At 50.3% G+C, this 20,695-nt stretch overlaps 1 protein-coding gene across 1 annotated transcript in view; it reads left to right on the plus strand.

Moving 5' to 3' along the window:
* The window catches only part of LOC135302318 (mucin-5AC-like), a 49,306-nt gene that overhangs the window by 17,539 nt on the left and 11,072 nt on the right, over positions 1-20,695 (plus strand). The window contains exons 22-33 of the mRNA XM_064422688.1: positions 22-160; positions 273-386; positions 673-852; positions 1,345-1,584; positions 2,164-2,320; positions 2,922-3,050; positions 3,386-3,527; positions 4,777-4,820; positions 4,915-5,121; positions 5,999-19,300; positions 19,425-19,648; positions 20,496-20,670. Coding sequence (XP_064278758.1) covers positions 22-160; positions 273-386; positions 673-852; positions 1,345-1,584; positions 2,164-2,320; positions 2,922-3,050; positions 3,386-3,527; positions 4,777-4,820; positions 4,915-5,121; positions 5,999-19,300; positions 19,425-19,648; positions 20,496-20,670 — 15,053 coding nt within the window. The remainder of the gene's footprint in view (positions 1-21; positions 161-272; positions 387-672; positions 853-1,344; positions 1,585-2,163; positions 2,321-2,921; positions 3,051-3,385; positions 3,528-4,776; positions 4,821-4,914; positions 5,122-5,998; positions 19,301-19,424; positions 19,649-20,495; positions 20,671-20,695) is intronic.

Consider the following 20,695-nt stretch of genomic DNA (forward strand, 5'->3'; position numbering starts at 1 on the left):
AGTGCTTTTTGTCTTGTTTAGCACATGTAGAAATAGAAAATGGCAATGCTCTGAGGATCCCTGCCTGGAAACATGTTCTGTTTATGGAGATGGGCATTATACCACCTTTGATGGCAAACGCTTTGATTTTGAAGGAGACTGTGAATATGTTCTGGTCCAGGTAACAGAGTCCTGCCTAGATTTTTTCTCTAAATGCTCTAAAATGCTCTCTTGCATTTTAATGATGAATATGTAATATATAGTAAACAGTGAATATCATTCTCCTGTTTCAGAACTACTGTGGTCAACAAGCTATGAACCAGGGAACCTTCAGAGTCATCACTGAGAACATTCCATGTGGCACTACAGGAACTACCTGCTCTAAGTCCATTAAAGTTTTCCTGGGTGTAAGTATTTTCTTTAAGTTGTGCCAAAAGGATGGAACAAGCTGTCCCAGATAGACTGCATATAAGAAGTGTCATCCAACATAATGAAAATGGCACTGGACTCTTTTTTTGCTCTCTGCTCTAGAAAGCAAAGGAGGGAAATCTACAAAGAAACTTCTTAAGCTGAGGTTGTTGAATAGGATCCTCTTGATGATAATATTATTATTTCAAGAAGTTACTGTCAATATACAACTACAAAATAGTGACTTTTTAAATTGGCCTCTAACTTTTTCTTCTCCTTTCTTAGAACTATGAGCTGGTACTCAGTGATGGACACTCTGATGTCATCCAGAGGACACCTGGAGGGAAAATGCCATTCCAAATCCGTTCCATGGGCATCTACCTAGTGGTTGATACTACTGTTGGTCTGATACTCATGTGGGATAAGAAAACCAGTATATTCATCAAACTTAGTCCCAGCTTTCAGGTATACTTTAAAAGTGAAAACATGAATAAAATGAATTCTATAACATAGTCATATTATCTCTCAAAGAAAGAGGGTGGAAATTTAGGCTGTAAACCAGAAGAGCAGAAATCACATATTATCCTTGTTGTGTTGATTTAAATTGTGTACTATTCATTATCCTTAAATTACATTATTCAGCAATGGCATAACAGTAACTTTATCAGTAGCTTTCTTCATGAAAAACCCTCACTGAAGAGGCATATTTAGCATCAGGTAAAACTAAATAGCTCAGTACTTAGAACAAAACCCATCAGTCTACTTCTTTCTAACAACTAGCTAGAGACATCTCTTCCTGAAAAGTATTTTATGAAAATGTCCAACACGGTTACTAAATAGGCATTAATAATCTTATATAAGATGGTTATATGAGAGTCATCCTGAGGTCTGTTACTCACAGATACTAAGAAATTGTTCCTTATTGATCTGTCATTTTGTTTGTTTACCCTGATGCAGGGCCATATCTGCGGACTTTGTGGAAACTATGATGGCAATGGAAATAATGACTTCACGACTCGCAGTCAGTCTGTGGTAGGAAATGTGCTGGAGTTTGCCAATAGCTGGAAAGTATCTTCTAGTTGCCCAAATGCCAATCGTACGCAGGATCCATGCACTGCAAACCCATACAGGAAAGCCTGGGCACAGAAGCAATGCAGCATCATCACCAGTGAAGTGTTTGCAAAGTGTCACTCACAGGTATGACAAAAATTAAATTCTTGACAAAATTATTGCATCCATTTTTATGTGGAATAGATTAAAAAATACTCTAAAATACATTTTGTCATGCTTGACAAAGTGAAGTTAGACCAAGTTCCTGTATAGAAAGACAGCACAGAAATACTTTCATTTTCTCAGCTTTTCTCTTCAGCAAGTACACTAAAGAAATTTATTGTTTTGGTTGGTTATCTTGTTTGTTTTAACTGAAGGAGCAACAGTAGATAAATCTCAAGATTTGTTTATTTGCTAAGGGCATAATTTTCTACTAATATAAATATCAGCCACCTGATATGTATGACTCTCTACCAGCTTATAGTAATTATCAGTATTTTGCAAATGTCTTCGACACCAAACAGTTCTTAATATTGCAGCTTACTAGCAATAGCTTTATTCTACATTTTCCTCTTGATTTTTCAAAGCATTCTCATTATTTCTTCCTTTCTTAGCTTTCTCTCATACAGACCTATGAGTTTCAGATATTTTATTCAGCTGTTTTACGACATTGCAAAGAGAACAAGGGCATGAAAACTTGATTTTTTTTTTTTTTTTTTTAATCAGGTTGAACCAAATGAATATTACCAAGCATGTGTGGATGATGCTTGTGCCTGTGACACTGGAGGAGACTGTGAATGTTTCTGCACAGCAGTAGCTGCCTACGCTCAAGCATGTAATGAGCTAGACATCTGCATATCATGGAGAACCCCATCCATTTGTCGTGAGTTTCAACCCACTACTTTGTTAAGGGGTTCAGAGGGAAAGAAAACAGAAGGGGGGGGGAAAAAAAGGAAACAAAGTAGAACAAGAAAGGAAGGATAAAATTGTATTTCTAAGAGGTGCAGCTGTATGCTTAAAAAAACAACAAAACAAAAAAAAATCCCCAAAAAACTAAAAAACCCCAATGAAGCAGTTAGGTGGATCACTAGAAGACAATCTATCTTAGTAAAATGAAACCACAGGTAATAATTTTACAAGCAGTGTGATTAGTGTCTAATTAACTTGACAATCATGATATACTACTGGTGAAATATGATATTTTATTACACTTCCTTGTCAATAAAAATTAGTGCATGCTAGCTAAGTTCAGTGATTCAGTCAACTGATTTTTCATATTTAATGTGTAACTGTTCTATGATGAATATATTTAATGGTGTTAAAAGATTTTAGAAATATAACAATTGTGTTGCATTAGCAATAAGATGACATGTTGTTCACCACCTATGAGATTATGCTGATCCCATTGGATTTTTACCTAGAAAAATGGCAACAGTATAGAGCTAAAACATCACAGATATTTTTTCTGGCATTTCTTCTTCTAGCTCTCTTCTGTGATTACTATAACCCACAAGGGGAATGTGAATGGCACTACAAACCATGTGGAGCACCTTGTATGAAGACCTGCAATAATCCAAGTGGGAAATGCCTTCATGAGATGAGGGGTTTGGAAGGTAAACATAATTATGCGTATCTCATTCTACTTGAAAGGTTAAAATGCAGTATGGTGAACAAAATTTGTATTACTCAGTGGATGATGTGTTTGCCCTAGAAATTATAAGAAGAGATTTTCTAATTAGTATTGTATTCCTTAATGGATTATCTACTTGTTTGGAATGAAGACGAGGACAAAATACTTCAAAGCATAATATGCAATCAAAAGAATAGCAGTAAGAGGATCTGACATTCCACTTACCATGTGGGACATTTTGGGAAAAGCAGATATGAGTGTAGACTTATTTAGACTTGTGAAAGGCCTACTGTCAACTTGACTCTCTTTTTATTGCAGGTTGCTATCCACAATGTCCAAAGAATAAGCCCTATTTTGATGAGGAAACCATGACCTGTGTTTCTTATTGTGGTTGTTATGAAGATGGAAAAAATTACAAACCAGGAATGGAGATGCCTTCAAAGCAGAACTGTGAATCATGGTAGGATTAGAAAAGAATTTTTAAAATAGAGTTTAAAATTGTGGAACAAAATTCATCACACATTAAATTTGTTAATTACCAACAGCAACTAGGCCAGTCAGAGGCTGATGAACAATGTCTAATTTTCTTCCCTTCCCAGGAAATTAAATGATACCATAGTGAAACATTTTGTCATCAAGAGATGAATTTACTACTTATTTTATATATCTATTAAAGTTCTTCAAAGTTATTATCACTATTAAATGAAGTGAAAACAAGCTAAAATAATTGTAGTTAGGGAATAGTCTGAGAATTTTTAAAAAGATATGCCTAAACTCATCATGTGATATTTGTTAGAAGTGAGCAGCCAACTCATCTACATTTTTTGAGCTTGTTTCTGTTACTGCACTGGTACTTGCATAGTGGTAACAGTCAGCGCGTATTCTCTCGCATTACTGGTGACAAGTGCTGCTAAGCCTTCTGTAAGGCTTAAATACAGAGTTAGCAAATCCAATTGTGAAGCAGTTGTCTTAAGATACCTTTCAAGTAGCTACATTCAAATGTGGTAAGCAGTGCAATCTGAATAGCAAAAATCCTAACCAAAGCCCACTGGAGCTCAAGCAACATCCCTGGCAGGTTTTGCACTTCATAGATGCCTTGGACTATATCATCTAGGTCATTAACAGCACTAAACCTAATCCATTAAATACATATCTAAATTTCAGTTTATTCAGTGTATTGATGTTCTTAGGCCCTGTACATAAATACATCAAGATTCAGTTCTTCACAGATAAATTGCCCTTAAAACCAGAATTCTTCTTGCATATTTTGGAAGCCTTGTGGAAATGCACTGTGTAGATTGCCTCAACATCCATGGTAGTAATCCTTTGTATATATCCTTTTAAATGCAAATTATACATTTACTGTGGTTTTCCCCTCCAAAAAAATAGACTTATTGGGGAGATAAGAATGTTTCAAATCATCCATCTCATGTCTTTTGTTCTGTTCCCAAAAGCACTGGTAGAGAATGCTGCATGTTCTATATGTTGGCACAAAGAAGAGCTACCTTTCTTGCCAGAGAACTTGTAGGCTCAATATAAATACCTAGCCTGAATTTGTATAGCAGAACTGACTATCTAACTCACAAAAGATAGGGTCATTTTACATTTAAACACACAATGAATAGCAAAGAATTGATGGAAGAAAAATTATAACAAAAAAAATGTCATGAACCAGTGTGTCCACATTAATCTGTTTTTCTCTTTTTCAGCGAATGTACAATTCATGGCAAAAAATGCAGATATGATGAACATGGTATGTTGATGAAGTAATTTTGATGTGAATAAGATGCATTTAGGGTACTCTTTGTATCAGGTAGTAAGGAATAACATCCTGTTTTAATCTACAGAATGTGTCTGCATTTATGAGGGGCAGAAGTACAACTACAAGGATGTGGTCTACAACACTACAGATGGCACAGGATGGTGTATTGTTGCAACCTGCGGTCCCAATGGAACACTTGAAAGGTTTATGCATGAATGTCTAACCTCAACATCACCCACAACAGCAACGACATTTCATTTCAGCTCTACACCACCTACCACTACTTCCACAGGTACTTCCTTTGTAGCCACTAAGATTATATTCTCTTGTTTAGTGAGAAAAATATATTTTACAGTACTAAGTGGATTGCTCAGATATTGGCATTGAGATCTAAAAACCAAAATTTTAATAATTCTTGTATTTTTCAGGTTGGGCATCTCAAGTTACTCTGGGCATACATTGCTATATGAAATCAGTATTCAGTATAAAATACCTAAGTTCTGAAATTACAGAAAATATCACCATTGCTAGAATTCAGTACTATTTTCCATCTATTTCATAATGAGAGTTGACCAGCAAAAACTCTCAAACCAATAAATGGTTTCTTCAGGTCAGAGTTAAGATACTAAGTGTAGGAATGTTTGAAATAGAGGAATAAGGACTGCTCTGCACTGAGTGAGGAGCCAAGATTTGGAAGAAAAAAGTAGAAATGAATCTTGATGCATACTATGAAAGTTACTCTTTCCACTGATTTCAATACATTCCAGAGAGACTAGTATATCCTGAAAACAAGATAGAACCAAGGCAAATACACTGAACCAAATGCAAAGCAAGTGAGACTTGGGGTTTTTCCAGAGTATATAAATTAGACCTGAGCCTTATTTCAGCACCTTGTAACACATAATTTGTATTCTCTTGGGAAGTGACAGTTCCAAGCATGTCACTCCATTAAATTGCTGTGTGATTGATTTTCTGTTCTACAATATACTAAAATAAAGTGATGCACTGCAGGAGCATAATGCAAGACAAATGACATTAGGAAAATTGTTAGCCCATTTAAAACAAAAAAAAAAAACTTTACAAAATTTTATATTTAACAAAAAAAATAGTATCTGCAGGAATTCATTCTTAATTTCATGATCTCTTCCTTTCCCTTTTCTCCTTCACAGTATCACCAACTACATCAGTATGTGTTCATGAAATCTGTAAGTGGTCTGAATGGTATGATGGGAGTCTACAAACCCCTGGCTATGATGGGGGAGATTTTGAAACTTTTGATGATTTACGAGCAAAAGGTTATGAAGTTTGTCAAGCTCCAAAGGCTGTTGAATGCAGAGCAGAAAAATTCCCTGATATACCACTGAAAGACCTTGGCCAAAAAGTAGAATGCAGTACAACAAAAGGGCTTCTATGTTACAACAAGGATCAAATTTCAACAATGTGCAACAACTATGAAATCAGAATCCTCTGCTGTGTTTTTGTCCCATGCTCTACCACATCGCCTTTCAGCACATCAACCCCAGTCACAACTCCAACTCTGACAGAAACATCTACAGAAACAACATATTCAGTTACTACTGAAAGTACAACATTGATACCTTCACCTACTGAAGAAACAACTAGAACAACAACACCTGTCAGCACACCTCCTTCAACAATTCATCTTTGTTTCAAAGAAAAATGTTACTGGTCAAGATGGTATGATGTCAGTTATCCAGGGTCAGGTTATAATGATGGAGATTTTGATACGATAGAAAACATTGAAAATAATGGATACAAAGTCTGCAACTATAGAAAGGAAGTGGAATGTAGAGCAGTTCGGTTCCCTAATACACCATATCCTCTACTAGAGCAACACATAACATGCAACACAGAAGAAGGGTTAAAATGCTACAATAAAGATCAACTGCCACCTATCTGCTATAATTATGAGTTAAGATTTAAATGCTGTATGAATATAACAGTGCCATGTGAAACAACACCTGAAATTCAGACCACAACAACACAACCAATTATAATTCCATCAATTACAACGTCCACACAAGAACCAACGACATTAAGTTTGCAAACAAAACACAAGACGACAACTGAATACACAGTTGAACCGAAAACAGATTACATACACACCAGAATAACATCAAAACCAACGACACAAACCCAAAAAGAAACTACTACTACTACCGAAGTGAAAACAAGCACAACAGCAAAATCTACAACAACGTCCTCCACCACCCCCTGTGAACCTGAAGTCTGCACCTGGAGCGAATGGTTCGATGTCGACTTCCCCTCCTCGGGGCCCAACCAGGGAGACTTTGAAACCTACCAGCACATCCGCGCCGCCGGCAAGCGAATCTGCCGGCAGCCAAAGCAGATCGAGTGCCAGGCAGAGGACTACCCCGACGTGGCCATCCAACACGTGGGACAGGTCGTGCAGTGCGACGTCCACTTTGGACTGGTGTGCAAGAACGAGGACCAGACGGGCAAATTCAAGATGTGCCTCAACTACAAGATCCGCGTGCTCTGCTGCACCCCCAACCTCAACTGCTCAATCCCCGTGATAACAACCAGCCCCACCACCAGCACCCCGACCACATTGATCCCGTCCCCCACCACCACCACAGTCACCACCTCTACCTCCACGCCCTACACCTCCACCACCACCAGTCCCACCTCCACAGAAATCAGCACTTCCACCAGCACCACCATCCCCACGCCGACGACGTCTACAACAACGTCCTCCACCACCCCCTGTGAACCCGAAGTCTGCACCTGGAGCGAATGGTTCGACGTCGACTTCCCCTCCTCGGGGCCCAACCAGGGAGACTTTGAAACCTACCAGCACATCCGCGCCGCCGGCAAGCGAATCTGCCGGCAGCCAAAGCAGATCGAGTGCCAGGCAGAGGACTACCCCGACGTGGCCATCCAACACGTGGGACAGGTCGTGCAGTGCGACGTCCACTTTGGACTGGTGTGCAAGAACGAGGACCAGACGGGCAAATTCAAGATGTGCCTCAACTACAAGATCCGCGTGCTCTGCTGCACCCCCAACCTCAACTGCTCAATCCCCGTGATAACAACCAGCCCCACCACCAGCACCCCGACCACATTGATCCCGTCCCCCACCACCACCACAGTCACCACCTCTACCTCCACGCCCTACACCTCCACCACCACCAGTCCCACCTCCACAGAAATCAGCACTTCCACCAGCACCACCATCCCCACGCCGACGACGTCTACAACAACGTCCTCCACCACCCCCTGTGAACCCGAAGTCTGCACCTGGAGCGAATGGTTCGATGTCGACTTCCCCTCCTCGGGGCCCAACCAGGGAGACTTTGAAACCTACCAGCACATCCGCGCCGCCGGCAAGCGAATCTGCCGGCAGCCAAAGCAGATCGAGTGCCAGGCAGAGGACTACCCCGACGTGGCCATCCAACACGTGGGACAGGTCGTGCAGTGCGACGTCCACTTTGGACTGGTGTGCAAGAACGAGGACCAGACGGGCAAATTCAAGATGTGCCTCAACTACAAGATCCGCGTGCTCTGCTGCACCCCCAACCTCAACTGCTCAATCCCCGTGATAACAACCAGCCCCACCACCAGCACCCCGACCACATCGATCCCGTCCTCCACCACCACCACCACAGTCACCACCTCTACCTCCACGCCCTACACCTCCACCACCACCAGTCCCACCTCCACAGAAATCAGCACTTCCACCAGCACCACCATCCCCACGCCGACGACGTCTACAACAACGTCCTCCACCACCCCCTGTGAACCCGAAGTCTGCACCTGGAGCGAATGGTTCGACGTCGACTTCCCCTCCTCGGGGCCCAACCAGGGAGACTTTGAAACCTACCAGCACATCCGCGCCGCCGGCAAGCGAATCTGCCGGCAGCCAAAGCAGATCGAGTGCCAGGCAGAGGACTACCCCGACGTGGCCATCCAACACGTGGGACAGGTCGTGCAGTGCGACGTCCACTTTGGACTGGTGTGCAAGAACGAGGACCAGACGGGCAAATTCAAGATGTGCCTCAACTACAAGATCCGCGTGCTCTGCTGCACCCCCAACCTCAACTGCTCAATCCCCGTGATAACAACCAGCCCCAACACCAGCACCCCGACCACATTGATCCCGTCCCCCACCACCACCACAGTCACCACCTCTACCTCCACGCCCTACACCTCCACCACCACCAGTCCCACCTCCACAGAAATCAGCACTTCCACCAGCACCACCATCCCCACGCCGACGACGTCTACAACAACGTCCTCCACCACCCCCTGTGAACCCGAAGTCTGCACCTGGAGCGAATGGTTCGACGTCGACTTCCCCTCCTCGGGGCCCAACCAGGGAGACTTTGAAACCTACCAGCACATCCGCGCCACCGGCAAGCGAATCTGCCGGCAGCCAAAGCAGATCGAGTGCCAGGCAGAGGACTACCCCGACGTGGCCATCCAACACGTGGGACAGGTCGTGCAGTGCGACGTCCACTTTGGACTGGTGTGCAAGAACGAGGACCAGACGGGCAAATTCAAGATGTGCCTCAACTACAAGATCCGCGTGCTCTGCTGCACCCCCAACCTCAACTGCTCAATCCCCGTGATAACAACCAGCCCCACCACCAGCACCCCGACCACATTGATCCCGTCCCCCACCACCACCACAGTCACCACCTCTACCTCCACGCCCTACACCTCCACCACCACCAGTCCCACCTCCACAGAAATCAGCACTTCCACCAGCACCACCATCCCCACGCCGACGACGTCTACAACAACGTCCTCCACCACCCCCTGTGAACCCGAAGTCTGCACCTGGAGCGAATGGTTCGACGTCGACTTCCCCTCCTCGGGGCCCAACCAGGGAGACTTTGAAACCTACCAGCACATCCGCGCCGCCGGCAAGCGAATCTGCTGGCAGCCAAAGCAGATCGAGTGCCAAGCAGAGGACTACCCCGACGTGGCCATCCAACACGTGGGACAGGTCGTGCAGTGCGACGTCCACTTTGGACTGGTGTGCAAGAACGAGGACCAGACGGGCAAATTCAAGATGTGCCTCAACTACAAGATCCGCGTGCTCTGCTGCACCCCCAACCTCAACTGCTCAATCCCCGTGATAACAACCAGCCCCACCACCAGCACCCCGACCACATTGATCCCGTCCCCCACCACCACCACAGTCACCACCTCTACCTCCACGCCCTACACCTCCACCACCACCAGTCCCACCTCCACAGAAATCAGCACTTCCACCAGCACCACCATCCCCACGCCGACGACGTCTACAACAACGTCCTCCACCACCCCCTGTGAACCCGAAGTCTGCACCTGGAGCGAATGGTTCGATGTCGACTTCCCCTCCTCGGGGCCCAACCAGGGAGACTTTGAAACCTACCAGCACATCCGCGCCGCCGGCAAGCGAATCTGCCGGCAGCCAAAGCAGATCGAGTGCCAGGCAGAGGACTACCCCGACGTGGCCATCCAACACGTGGGACAGGTCGTGCAGTGCGACGTCCACTTTGGACTGGTGTGCAAGAACGAGGACCAGACGGGCAAATTCAAGATGTGCCTCAACTACAAGATCCGCGTGCTCTGCTGCACCCCCAACCTCAACTGCTCAATCCCCGTGATAACAACCAGCCCCACCACCAGCACCCCGACCACATCGATCCCGTCCTCCACCACCACCACCACAGTCACCACCTCTACCTCCACGCCCTACACCTCCACCACCACCAGTCCCACCTCCACAGAAATCAGCACTTCCACCAGCACCACCATCCCCACGCCGACGACGTCTACAACAACGTCCTCCACCACCCCCTGTGAACCCGAAGTCTGCACCTGGAGCGAATGGTTCGACGTCGACTTCCCCTCCTCGGGGCCCAACCAGGGAGACTTTGAAACCTACCAGCACATCCGCGCCGCCGGCAAGCGAATCTGCCGGCAGCCAAAGCAGATCGAGTGCCAGGCAGAGGACTACCCCGACGTGGCCATCCAACACGTGGGACAGGTCGTGCAGTGCGACGTCCACTTTGGACTGGTGTGCAAGAACGAGGACCAGACGGGCAAATTCAAGATGTGCCTCAACTACAAGATCCGCGTGCTCTGCTGCACCCCCAACCTCAACTGCTCAATCCCCGTGATAACAACCAGCCCCACCACCAGCACCCCGACCACATTGATCCCGTCCCCCACCACCACCACAGTCACCACCTCTACCTCCACGCCCTACACCTCCACCACCACCAGTCCCACCTCCACAGAAATCAGCACTTCCACCAGCACCACCATCCCCACGCCGACGACGTCTACAACAACGTCCTCCACCACCCCCTGTGAACCCGAAGTCTGCACCTGGAGCGAATGGTTCGACGTCGACTTCCCCTCCTCGGGGCCCAACCAGGGAGACTTTGAAACCTACCAGCACATCCGCGCCGCCGGCAAGCGAATCTGCCGGCAGCCAAAGCAGATCGAGTGCCAGGCAGAGGACTACCCCGACGTGGCCATCCAACACGTGGGACAGGTCGTGCAGTGCGACGTCCACTTTGGACTGGTGTGCAAGAACGAGGACCAGACGGGCAAATTCAAGATGTGCCTCAACTACAAGATCCGCGTGCTCTGCTGCACCCCCAACCTCAACTGCTCAATCCCCGTGATAACAACCAGCCCCACCACCAGCACCCCGACCACATTGATCCCGTCCCCCACCACCACCACAGTCACCACCTCTACCTCCACGCCCTACACCTCCACCACCACCAGTCCCACCTCCACAGAAATCAGCACTTCCACCAGCACCACCATCCCCACGCCGACGACGTCTACAACAACGTCCTCCACCACCCCCTGTGAACCCGAAGTCTGCACCTGGAGCGAATGGTTCGATGTCGACTTCCCCTCCTCGGGGCCCAACCAGGGAGACTTTGAAACCTACCAGCACATCCGCGCCGCCGGCAAGCGAATCTGCCGGCAGCCAAAGCAGATCGAGTGCCAGGCAGAGGACTACCCCGACGTGGCCATCCAACACGTGGGACAGGTCGTGCAGTGCGACGTCCACTTTGGACTGGTGTGCAAGAACGAGGACCAGACGGGCAAATTCAAGATGTGCCTCAACTACAAGATCCGCGTGCTCTGCTGCACCCCCAACCTCAACTGCTCAATCCCCGTGATAACAACCAGCCCCACCACCAGCACCCCGACCACATCGATCCCGTCCTCCACCACCACCACCACAGTCACCACCTCTACCTCCACGCCCTACACCTCCACCACCACCAGTCCCACCTCCACAGAAATCAGCACTTCCACCAGCACCACCATCCCCACGCCGACGACGTCTACAACAACGTCCTCCACCACCCCCTGTGAACCCGAAGTCTGCACCTGGAGCGAATGGTTCGACGTCGACTTCCCCTCCTCGGGGCCCAACCAGGGAGACTTTGAAACCTACCAGCACATCCGCGCCGCCGGCAAGCGAATCTGCCGGCAGCCAAAGCAGATCGAGTGCCAGGCAGAGGACTACCCCGACGTGGCCATCCAACACGTGGGACAGGTCGTGCAGTGCGACGTCCACTTTGGACTGGTGTGCAAGAACGAGGACCAGACGGGCAAATTCAAGATGTGCCTCAACTACAAGATCCGCGTGCTCTGCTGCACCCCCAACCTCAACTGCTCAATCCCCGTGATAACAACCAGCCCCACCACCAGCACCCCGACCACATTGATCCCGTCCCCCACCACCACCACAGTCACCACCTCTACCTCCACGCCCTACACCTCCACTACCACCAGTCCCACCTCCACAGAAATCAGCACTTCCACCAGCACCACCATCCCCACGCCGACGACGTCTACAACAACGTCCTCCACCACCCCCTGTGAACCCGAAGTCTGCACCTGGAGCGAATGGTTCGACGTCGACTTCCCCTCCTCGGGGCCCAACCAGGGAGACTTTGAAACCTACCAGCACATCCGCGCCGCCGGCAAGCGAATCTGCCGGCAGCCAAAGCAGATCGAGTGCCAGGCAGAGGACTACCCCGACGTGGCCATCCAACACGTGGGACAGGTCGTGCAGTGCGACGTCCACTTTGGACTGGTGTGCAAGAACGAGGACCAGACGGGCAAATTCAAGATGTGCCTCAACTACAAGATCCGCGTGCTCTGCTGCACCCCCAACCTCAACTGCTCAATCCCCGTGATAACAACCAGCCCCACCACCAGCACCCCGACCACATTGATCCCGTCCCCCACCACCACCACAGTCACCACCTCTACCTCCACGCCCTACACCTCCACCACCACCAGTCCCACCTCCACAGAAATCAGCACTTCCACCAGCACCACCATCCCCACGCCGACGACGTCTACAACAACGTCCTCCACCACCCCCTGTGAACCCGAAGTCTGCACCTGGAGCGAATGGTTCGACGTCGACTTCCCCTCCTCGGGGCCCAACCAGGGAGACTTTGAAACCTACCAGCACATCCGCGCCGCCGGCAAGCGAATCTGCCGGCAGCCAAAGCAGATCGAGTGCCAGGCAGAGGACTACCCCGACGTGGCCATCCAACACGTGGGACAGGTCGTGCAGTGCGACGTCCACTTTGGACTGGTGTGCAAGAACGAGGACCAGACGGGCAAATTCAAGATGTGCCTCAACTACAAGATCCGCGTGCTCTGCTGCACTCCCAACCTCAACTGCTCAATCCCCGTGATAACAACCAGCCCCACCACCAGCACCCCGACCACATCGATCCCGTCCTCCACCACCACCACCACAGTCACCACCTCTACCTCCACGCCCTACACCTCCACCACCACCAGTCCCACCTCCACAGAAATCAGCACTTCCACCAGCACCACCATCCCCACGCCGACGACGTCTACAACAACGTCCTCCACCACCCCCTGTGAACCCGAAGTCTGCACCTGGAGCGAATGGTTCGACGTCGACTTCCCCTCCTCGGGGCCCAACCAGGGAGACTTTGAAACCTACCAGCACATCCGCGCCGCCGGCAAGCGAATCTGCCGGCAGCCAAAGCAGATCGAGTGCCAGGCAGAGGACTACCCCGACGTGGCCATCCAACACGTGGGACAGGTCGTGCAGTGCGACGTCCACTTTGGACTGGTGTGCAAGAACGAGGACCAGACGGGCAAATTCAAGATGTGCCTCAACTACAAGATCCGCGTGCTCTGCTGCACCCCCAACCTCAACTGCTCAATCCCCGTGATAACAACCAGCCCCACCACCAGCACCCCGACCACATTGATCCCGTCCCCCACCACCACCACAGTCACCACCTCTACCTCCACGCCCTACACCTCCACCACCACCAGTCCCACCTCCACAGAAATCAGCACTTCCACCAGCACCACCATCCCCACGCCGACGACGTCTACAACAACGTCCTCCACCACCCCCTGTGAACCCGAAGTCTGCACCTGGAGCGAATGGTTCGACGTCGACTTCCCCTCCTCGGGGCCCAACCAGGGAGACTTTGAAACCTACCAGCACATCCGCGCCGCCGGCAAGCGAATCTGCCGGCAGCCAAAGCAGATCGAGTGCCAGGCAGAGGACTACCCCGACGTGGCCATCCAACACGTGGGACAGGTCGTGCAGTGCGACGTCCACTTTGGACTGGTGTGCAAGAACGAGGACCAGACGGGCAAATTCAAGATGTGCCTCAACTACAAGATCCGCGTGCTCTGCTGCACCCCCAACCTCAACTGCTCAATCCCCGTGATAACAACCAGCCCCACCACCAGCACCCCGACCACATTGATCCCGTCCCCCACCACCACCACAGTCACCACCTCTACCTCCACGCCCTACACCTCCACTACCACCAGTCCCACCTCCACAGAAATCAGCACTTCCACCAGCACCACCATCCCCACGCCGACGACGTCTACAACAACGTCCTCCACCACCCCCTGTGAACCCGAAGTCTGCACCTGGAGCGAATGGTTTGACGTCGACTTCCCCTCCTCGGGGCCCAACCAGGGAGACTTTGAAACCTACCAGCACATCCGCGCCGCCGGCAAGCGAATCTGCCGGCAGCCAAAGCAGATCGAGTGCCAGGCAGAGGACTACCCCGACGTGGCCATCCAACACGTGGGACAGGTCGTGCAGTGCGACGTCCACTTTGGACTGGTGTGCAAGAACGAGGACCAGACGGGCAAATTCAAGATGTGCCTCAACTACAAGATCCGCGTGCTCTGCTGCACTCCCAACCTCAACTGCTCAATCCCCGTGATAACAACCAGCCCCACCACCAGCACCCCGACCACATCGATCCCGTCCTCCACCACCACCACCACAGTCACCACCTCTACCTCCACGCCCTACACCTCCACCACCACCAGTCCCACCTCCACAGAAATCAGCACTTCCACCAGCACCACCATCCCCACGCCGACGACGTCTACAACAACGTCCTCCACCACCCCCTGTGAACCCGAAGTCTGCACCTGGAGTGAATGGTTCGACGTCGACTTCCCCTCCTCGGGGCCCAACCAGGGAGACTTTGAAACCTACCAGCACATCCGCGCTGCCGGCAAGCGAATCTGCCGGCAGCCAAAGCAGATCGAGTGCCAGGCAGAGGACTACCCCGACGTGGCCATCCAACACGTGGGACAGGTCGTGCAGTGCGACGTCCACTTTGGACTGGTGTGCAAGAACGAGGACCAGACGGGCAAATTCAAGATGTGCCTCAACTACAAGATCCGCGTGCTCTGCTGCACCCCCAACCTCAACTGCTCAATCCCCGTGATAACAACCAGCCCCACCACCAGCACCCCGACCACATTGATCCCGTCCCCCACCACCACCACAGTCACCACCTCTACCTCCACGCCCTACACCTCCACCACCACCAGTCCCACCTCCACAGAAATCAGCACTTCCACCAGCACCACCATCCCCATGCCGACGACGTCTACAACAACGTCCTCCACCACCCCCTGTGAACCCGAAGTCTGCACCTGGAGCGAATGGTTCGACGTCGACTTCCCCTCCTCGGGGCCCAACCAGGGAGACTTTGAAACCTACCAGCACATCCGCGCCGCCGGCAAGCGAATCTGCCGGCAGCCAAAGCAGATCGAGTGCCAGGCAGAGGACTACCCCGACGTGGCAATCCAACACGTGGGACAGGTCGTGCAGTGCGACGTCCACTTTGGACTGGTGTGCAAGAACGAGGACCAGACGGGCAAATTCAAGATGTGCCTCAACTACAAGATCCGCGTGCTCTGCTGCACTCCCAACCTCAACTGCTCAATCCCCGTGATAACAACCAGCCCCACCACCAGCACCCCGACCACATCGATCCCGTCCTCCACCACCACAGTCACCACCTCTACCTCCACGCCCTACACCTCCACCACCACCAGTCCCACCTCCACAGAAATCAGCACTTCCACCAGCACCACCATCCCCACGCCGACGACGTCTACAACAACGTCCTCCACCACCCCCTGTGAACCCGAAGTCTGCACCTGGAGCGAATGGTTCGACGTCGACTTCCCCTCCTCGGGGCCCAACCAGGGAGACTTTGAAACCTACCAGCACATCCGCGCCGCCGGCAAGCGAATCTGCCGGCAGCCAAAGCAGATCGAGTGCCAGGCAGAGGACTACCCCGACGTGGCCATCCAACACGTGGGACAGGTCGTGCAGTGCGACGTCCACTTTGGACTGGTGTGCAAGAACGAGGACCAGACGGGCAAATTCAAGATGTGCCTCAACTACAAGATCCGCGTGCTCTGCTGCACCCCCAACCTCAACTGCTCAATCCCCGTGATAACAACCAGCCCCACCACCAGCACCCCGACCACATTGATCCCGTCCCCCACCACCACCACAGTCACCACCTCTACCTCCACGCCCTACACCTCCACTACCACCAGTCCCACCTCCACAGAAATCAGCACTTCCACCAGCACCACCATCCCCACGCCGACGACGTCTACAACAACGTCCTCCACCACCCCCTGTGAACCCGAAGTCTGCACCTGGAGCGAATGGTTCGACGTCGACTTCCCCTCCTCGGGGCCCAACCAGGGAGACTTTGAAACCTACCAGCACATCCGCGCCGCCGGCAAGCGAATCTGCCGGCAGCCAAAGCAGATCGAGTGCCAGGCAGAGGACTACCCCGACGTAGCCATCCAACACGTGGGACAGGTCGTGCAGTGCGACGTCCACTTTGGACTGGTGTGCAAGAACGAGGACCAGACGGGCAAATTCAAGATGTGCCTCAACTACAAGATCCGCGTGCTCTGCTGCACCCCCAACCTCAACTGCTCAATCCCCGTGATAACAACCAGCCCCACCACCAGCACCCCGACCACATCGATCCCGTCCTCCACCACCACCACCACAGTCACCACCTCTACCTCCACGCCCTACACCTCCACCACCACCAGTCCCACCTCCACAGAAATCAGCACTTCCACCAGCACCACCATCCCCACGCCGACGACGTCTACAACAACGTCCTCCACCACCCCCTGTGAACCCGAAGTCTGCACCTGGAGCGAATGGTTCGACGTCGACTTCCCCTCCTCGGGGCCCAACCAGGGAGACTTTGAAACCTACCAGCACATCCGCGCCGCCGGCAAGCGAATCTGCCGGCAGCCAAAGCAGATCGAGTGCCAGGCAGAGGACTACCCCGACGTGGCCATCCAACACGTGGGACAGGTCGTGCAGTGCGACGTCCACTTTGGACTGGTGTGCAAGAACGAGGACCAGACGGGCAAATTCAAGATGTGCCTCAACTACAAGATCCGCGTGCTCTGCTGCACCCCCAACCTCAACTGCTCAATCCCCGTGATAACAACCAGCCCCACCACCAGCACCCCGACCACATTGATCCCGTCCCCCACCACCACCACAGTCACCACCTCTACCTCCACGCCCTACACCTCCACCACCACCAGTCCCACCTCCACAGAAATCAGCACTTCCACCAGCACCACCATCCCCACGCCGACGACGTCTACAACAACGTCCTCCACCACCCCCTGTGAACCCGAAGTCTGCACCTGGAGCGAATGGTTCGACGTCGACTTCCCCTCCTCGGGGCCCAACCAGGGAGACTTTGAAACCTACCAGCACATCCGCGCCGCCGGCAAGCGAATCTGCCGGCAGCCAAAGCAGATCGAGTGCCAGGCAGAGGACTACCCCGACGTGGCAATCCAACACGTGGGACAGGTCGTGCAGTGCGACGTCCACTTTGGACTGGTGTGCAAGAACGAGGACCAGACGGGCAAATTCAAGATGTGCCTCAACTACAAGATCCGCGTGCTCTGCTGCACTCCCAACCTCAACTGCTCAATCCCCGTGATAACAACCAGCTCCACCACCAGCACCCCGACCACATCGATCCCGTCCTCCACCACCACAGTCACCACCTCTACCTCCACGCCCTACACCTCCACCACCACCAGTCCCACCTCCACAGAAATCAGCACTTCCACCAGCACCACCATCCCCACGCCGACGACGTCTACAACAACGTCCTCCACCACCCCCTGTGAACCCGAAGTCTGCACCTGGAGCGAATGGTTCGACGTCGACTTCCCCTCCTCGGGGCCCAACCAGGGAGACTTTGAAACCTACCAGCACATCCGCGCCGCCGGCAAGCGAATCTGCCGGCAGCCAAAGCAGATCGAGTGCCAGGCAGAGGACTACCCCGACGTGGCCATCCAACACGTGGGACAGGTCGTGCAGTGCGACGTCCACTTTGGACTGGTGTGCAAGAACGAGGACCAGACGGGCAAATTCAAGATGTGCCTCAACTACAAGATCCGCGTGCTCTGCTGCACCCCCAACCTCAACTGCTCAATCCCCGTGATAACAACCAGCCCCACCACCAGCACCCCGACCACATCGATCCCGTCCTCCACCACCACGACCACAGTCACCACCTCTACCTCCACGCCCTACACCTCCACCACCACCAGTCCCACCTCCACAGAAATCAGCACTTCCACCAGCACCACCATCCCCACGCCGACGACGTCTACAACAACGTCCTCCACCACCCCCTGTGAACCCGAAGTCTGCACCTGGAGCGAATGGTTCGACGTCGACTTCCCCTCCTCGGGGCCCAACCAGGGAGACTTTGAAACCTACCAGCACATCCGCGCCGCCGGCAAGCGAATCTGCCGGCAGCCAAAGCAGATCGAGTGCCAGGCAGAGGACTACCCCGACGTGGCCATCCAACACGTGGGACAGGTCGTGCAGTGCGACGTCCACTTTGGACTGGTGTGCAAGAACGAGGACCAGACGGGCAAATTCAAGATGTGCCTCAACTACAAGATCCGCGTGCTCTGCTGCACTCCCAACCTCAACTGCCCCGTCTCCACTCTCTCAACTACCACCAGCACTTCCACCAGTACTACAACTGCTCCTGTTACTTCAACTACGCCATGTTTCTGCAAGATTGGTGATTCTATTTTTTCACCTGGTTAGTGTGCCGTATTTTGGGCCTTTTTTATTTGTTTTCCTTTTTTTCTTCTATGGGATTTTTTGCTCATTTCTTTTTTTTTATTATCCTTTCTTTTCATTGTTTGCGTTTCTTTGTTTTGCAGGTGACTTGATTTACAACAGAGTTGATAGTGAAGGATGTCGTTTTTATGCCATCTGTAGCCCGACATGTAATATTGAACGACACAGTGTGCATTGTCCTGTCACTACTTTGCCAGCTACCACATCCTCCGAGTGGTCTACAGTAACAACACCAGTTCCTCTGCCTTCCACCTCTACACGTCCTCCTTTTCATGGTTGTGTTTCCACTATTTACCCTCCTTTACAAGTATGTAATTTCGGTGTTATTTTTTGACTGTTAAAATAATATAGTTTATTGGGTGGTTCCTGATTGGCAAAGTTTGGAGTCTTTAAACCTTATATATGCTGATTGTCTTAATTATTTTGCTGATGATGGGCAATGTAAATATTTGATTTTTCCTTTTTCTGAATTTCTGGTTTTTTATACTGCTAAAGAAAGTGACAAAATTATTTTCTTCTTACTTTATTTTTAGTAAAACTCTTTGGTGCATTGCATATGTAAGGTATCTTCTCACTGACATAATAGAAGGTGTTTTCTCAGGTATCTTATTTTTTCACTAAAGGGAAATATTTAAGATCCAGTAAAGGCTTCTACCTGTTTCTATTCTGCTCCCCTTCTTTGTATATTCCTTTCATCTTTTTTTATTCTTATGTTCTCTGGTGACCTTGAAGAAATCTATACACAGAATAGAGGAAAGCAGTTCCTGTAACCCAATACATGTCCCAAGATCCAGAAGAGTTCCTCGTGCAGAGGAAACAAGTGTAGTTAAGCTTTCCATCTCCTTTTAGCATTAAAAATGCTAATCCTGTACAATATCGATAACTTTTTTTCTCTCAGTGAAAATTTTCATTTTAATCTTTGTTTTAGTTTCAGAAAAGTAAGCGTGGTGTATTCCCCATAACATGGTCAGAATTTTTAATACCTCTAGTTGCCATTAAAAATCATAAATACCACAAGATGAAGAGAAGTTACACATACTTTCTTTTCCAACACTACCATTACTAGAAACGTCATAGCATAAATCTAAAAAGAGGAGCAAAATTTATATCTGTTTACAGAGTTTCGTGAAAAAAGCTTTTTCTTCATTTTGCAGCCTGGAGAAAGATTCAAATTATCCAACTGTACAGAAGTCGTCTGCAATGGAGACAACAGTATAGATGTAGTACCAACGTACTGCCCACCAGTAAAGGAAATTACCTGTGCAAACAAATATCCACCAATGCTGGTACCTGATGAAAATGGATGCTGTTACCGATATGAGTGTCAATGTAAGCATCAACACATTCAGGAATA

This window comes from Passer domesticus, chromosome 6 (assembly GCF_036417665.1).
Source record: "Passer domesticus isolate bPasDom1 chromosome 6, bPasDom1.hap1, whole genome shotgun sequence".
NCBI lineage: Eukaryota > Metazoa > Chordata > Aves > Passeriformes > Passeridae > Passer > Passer domesticus.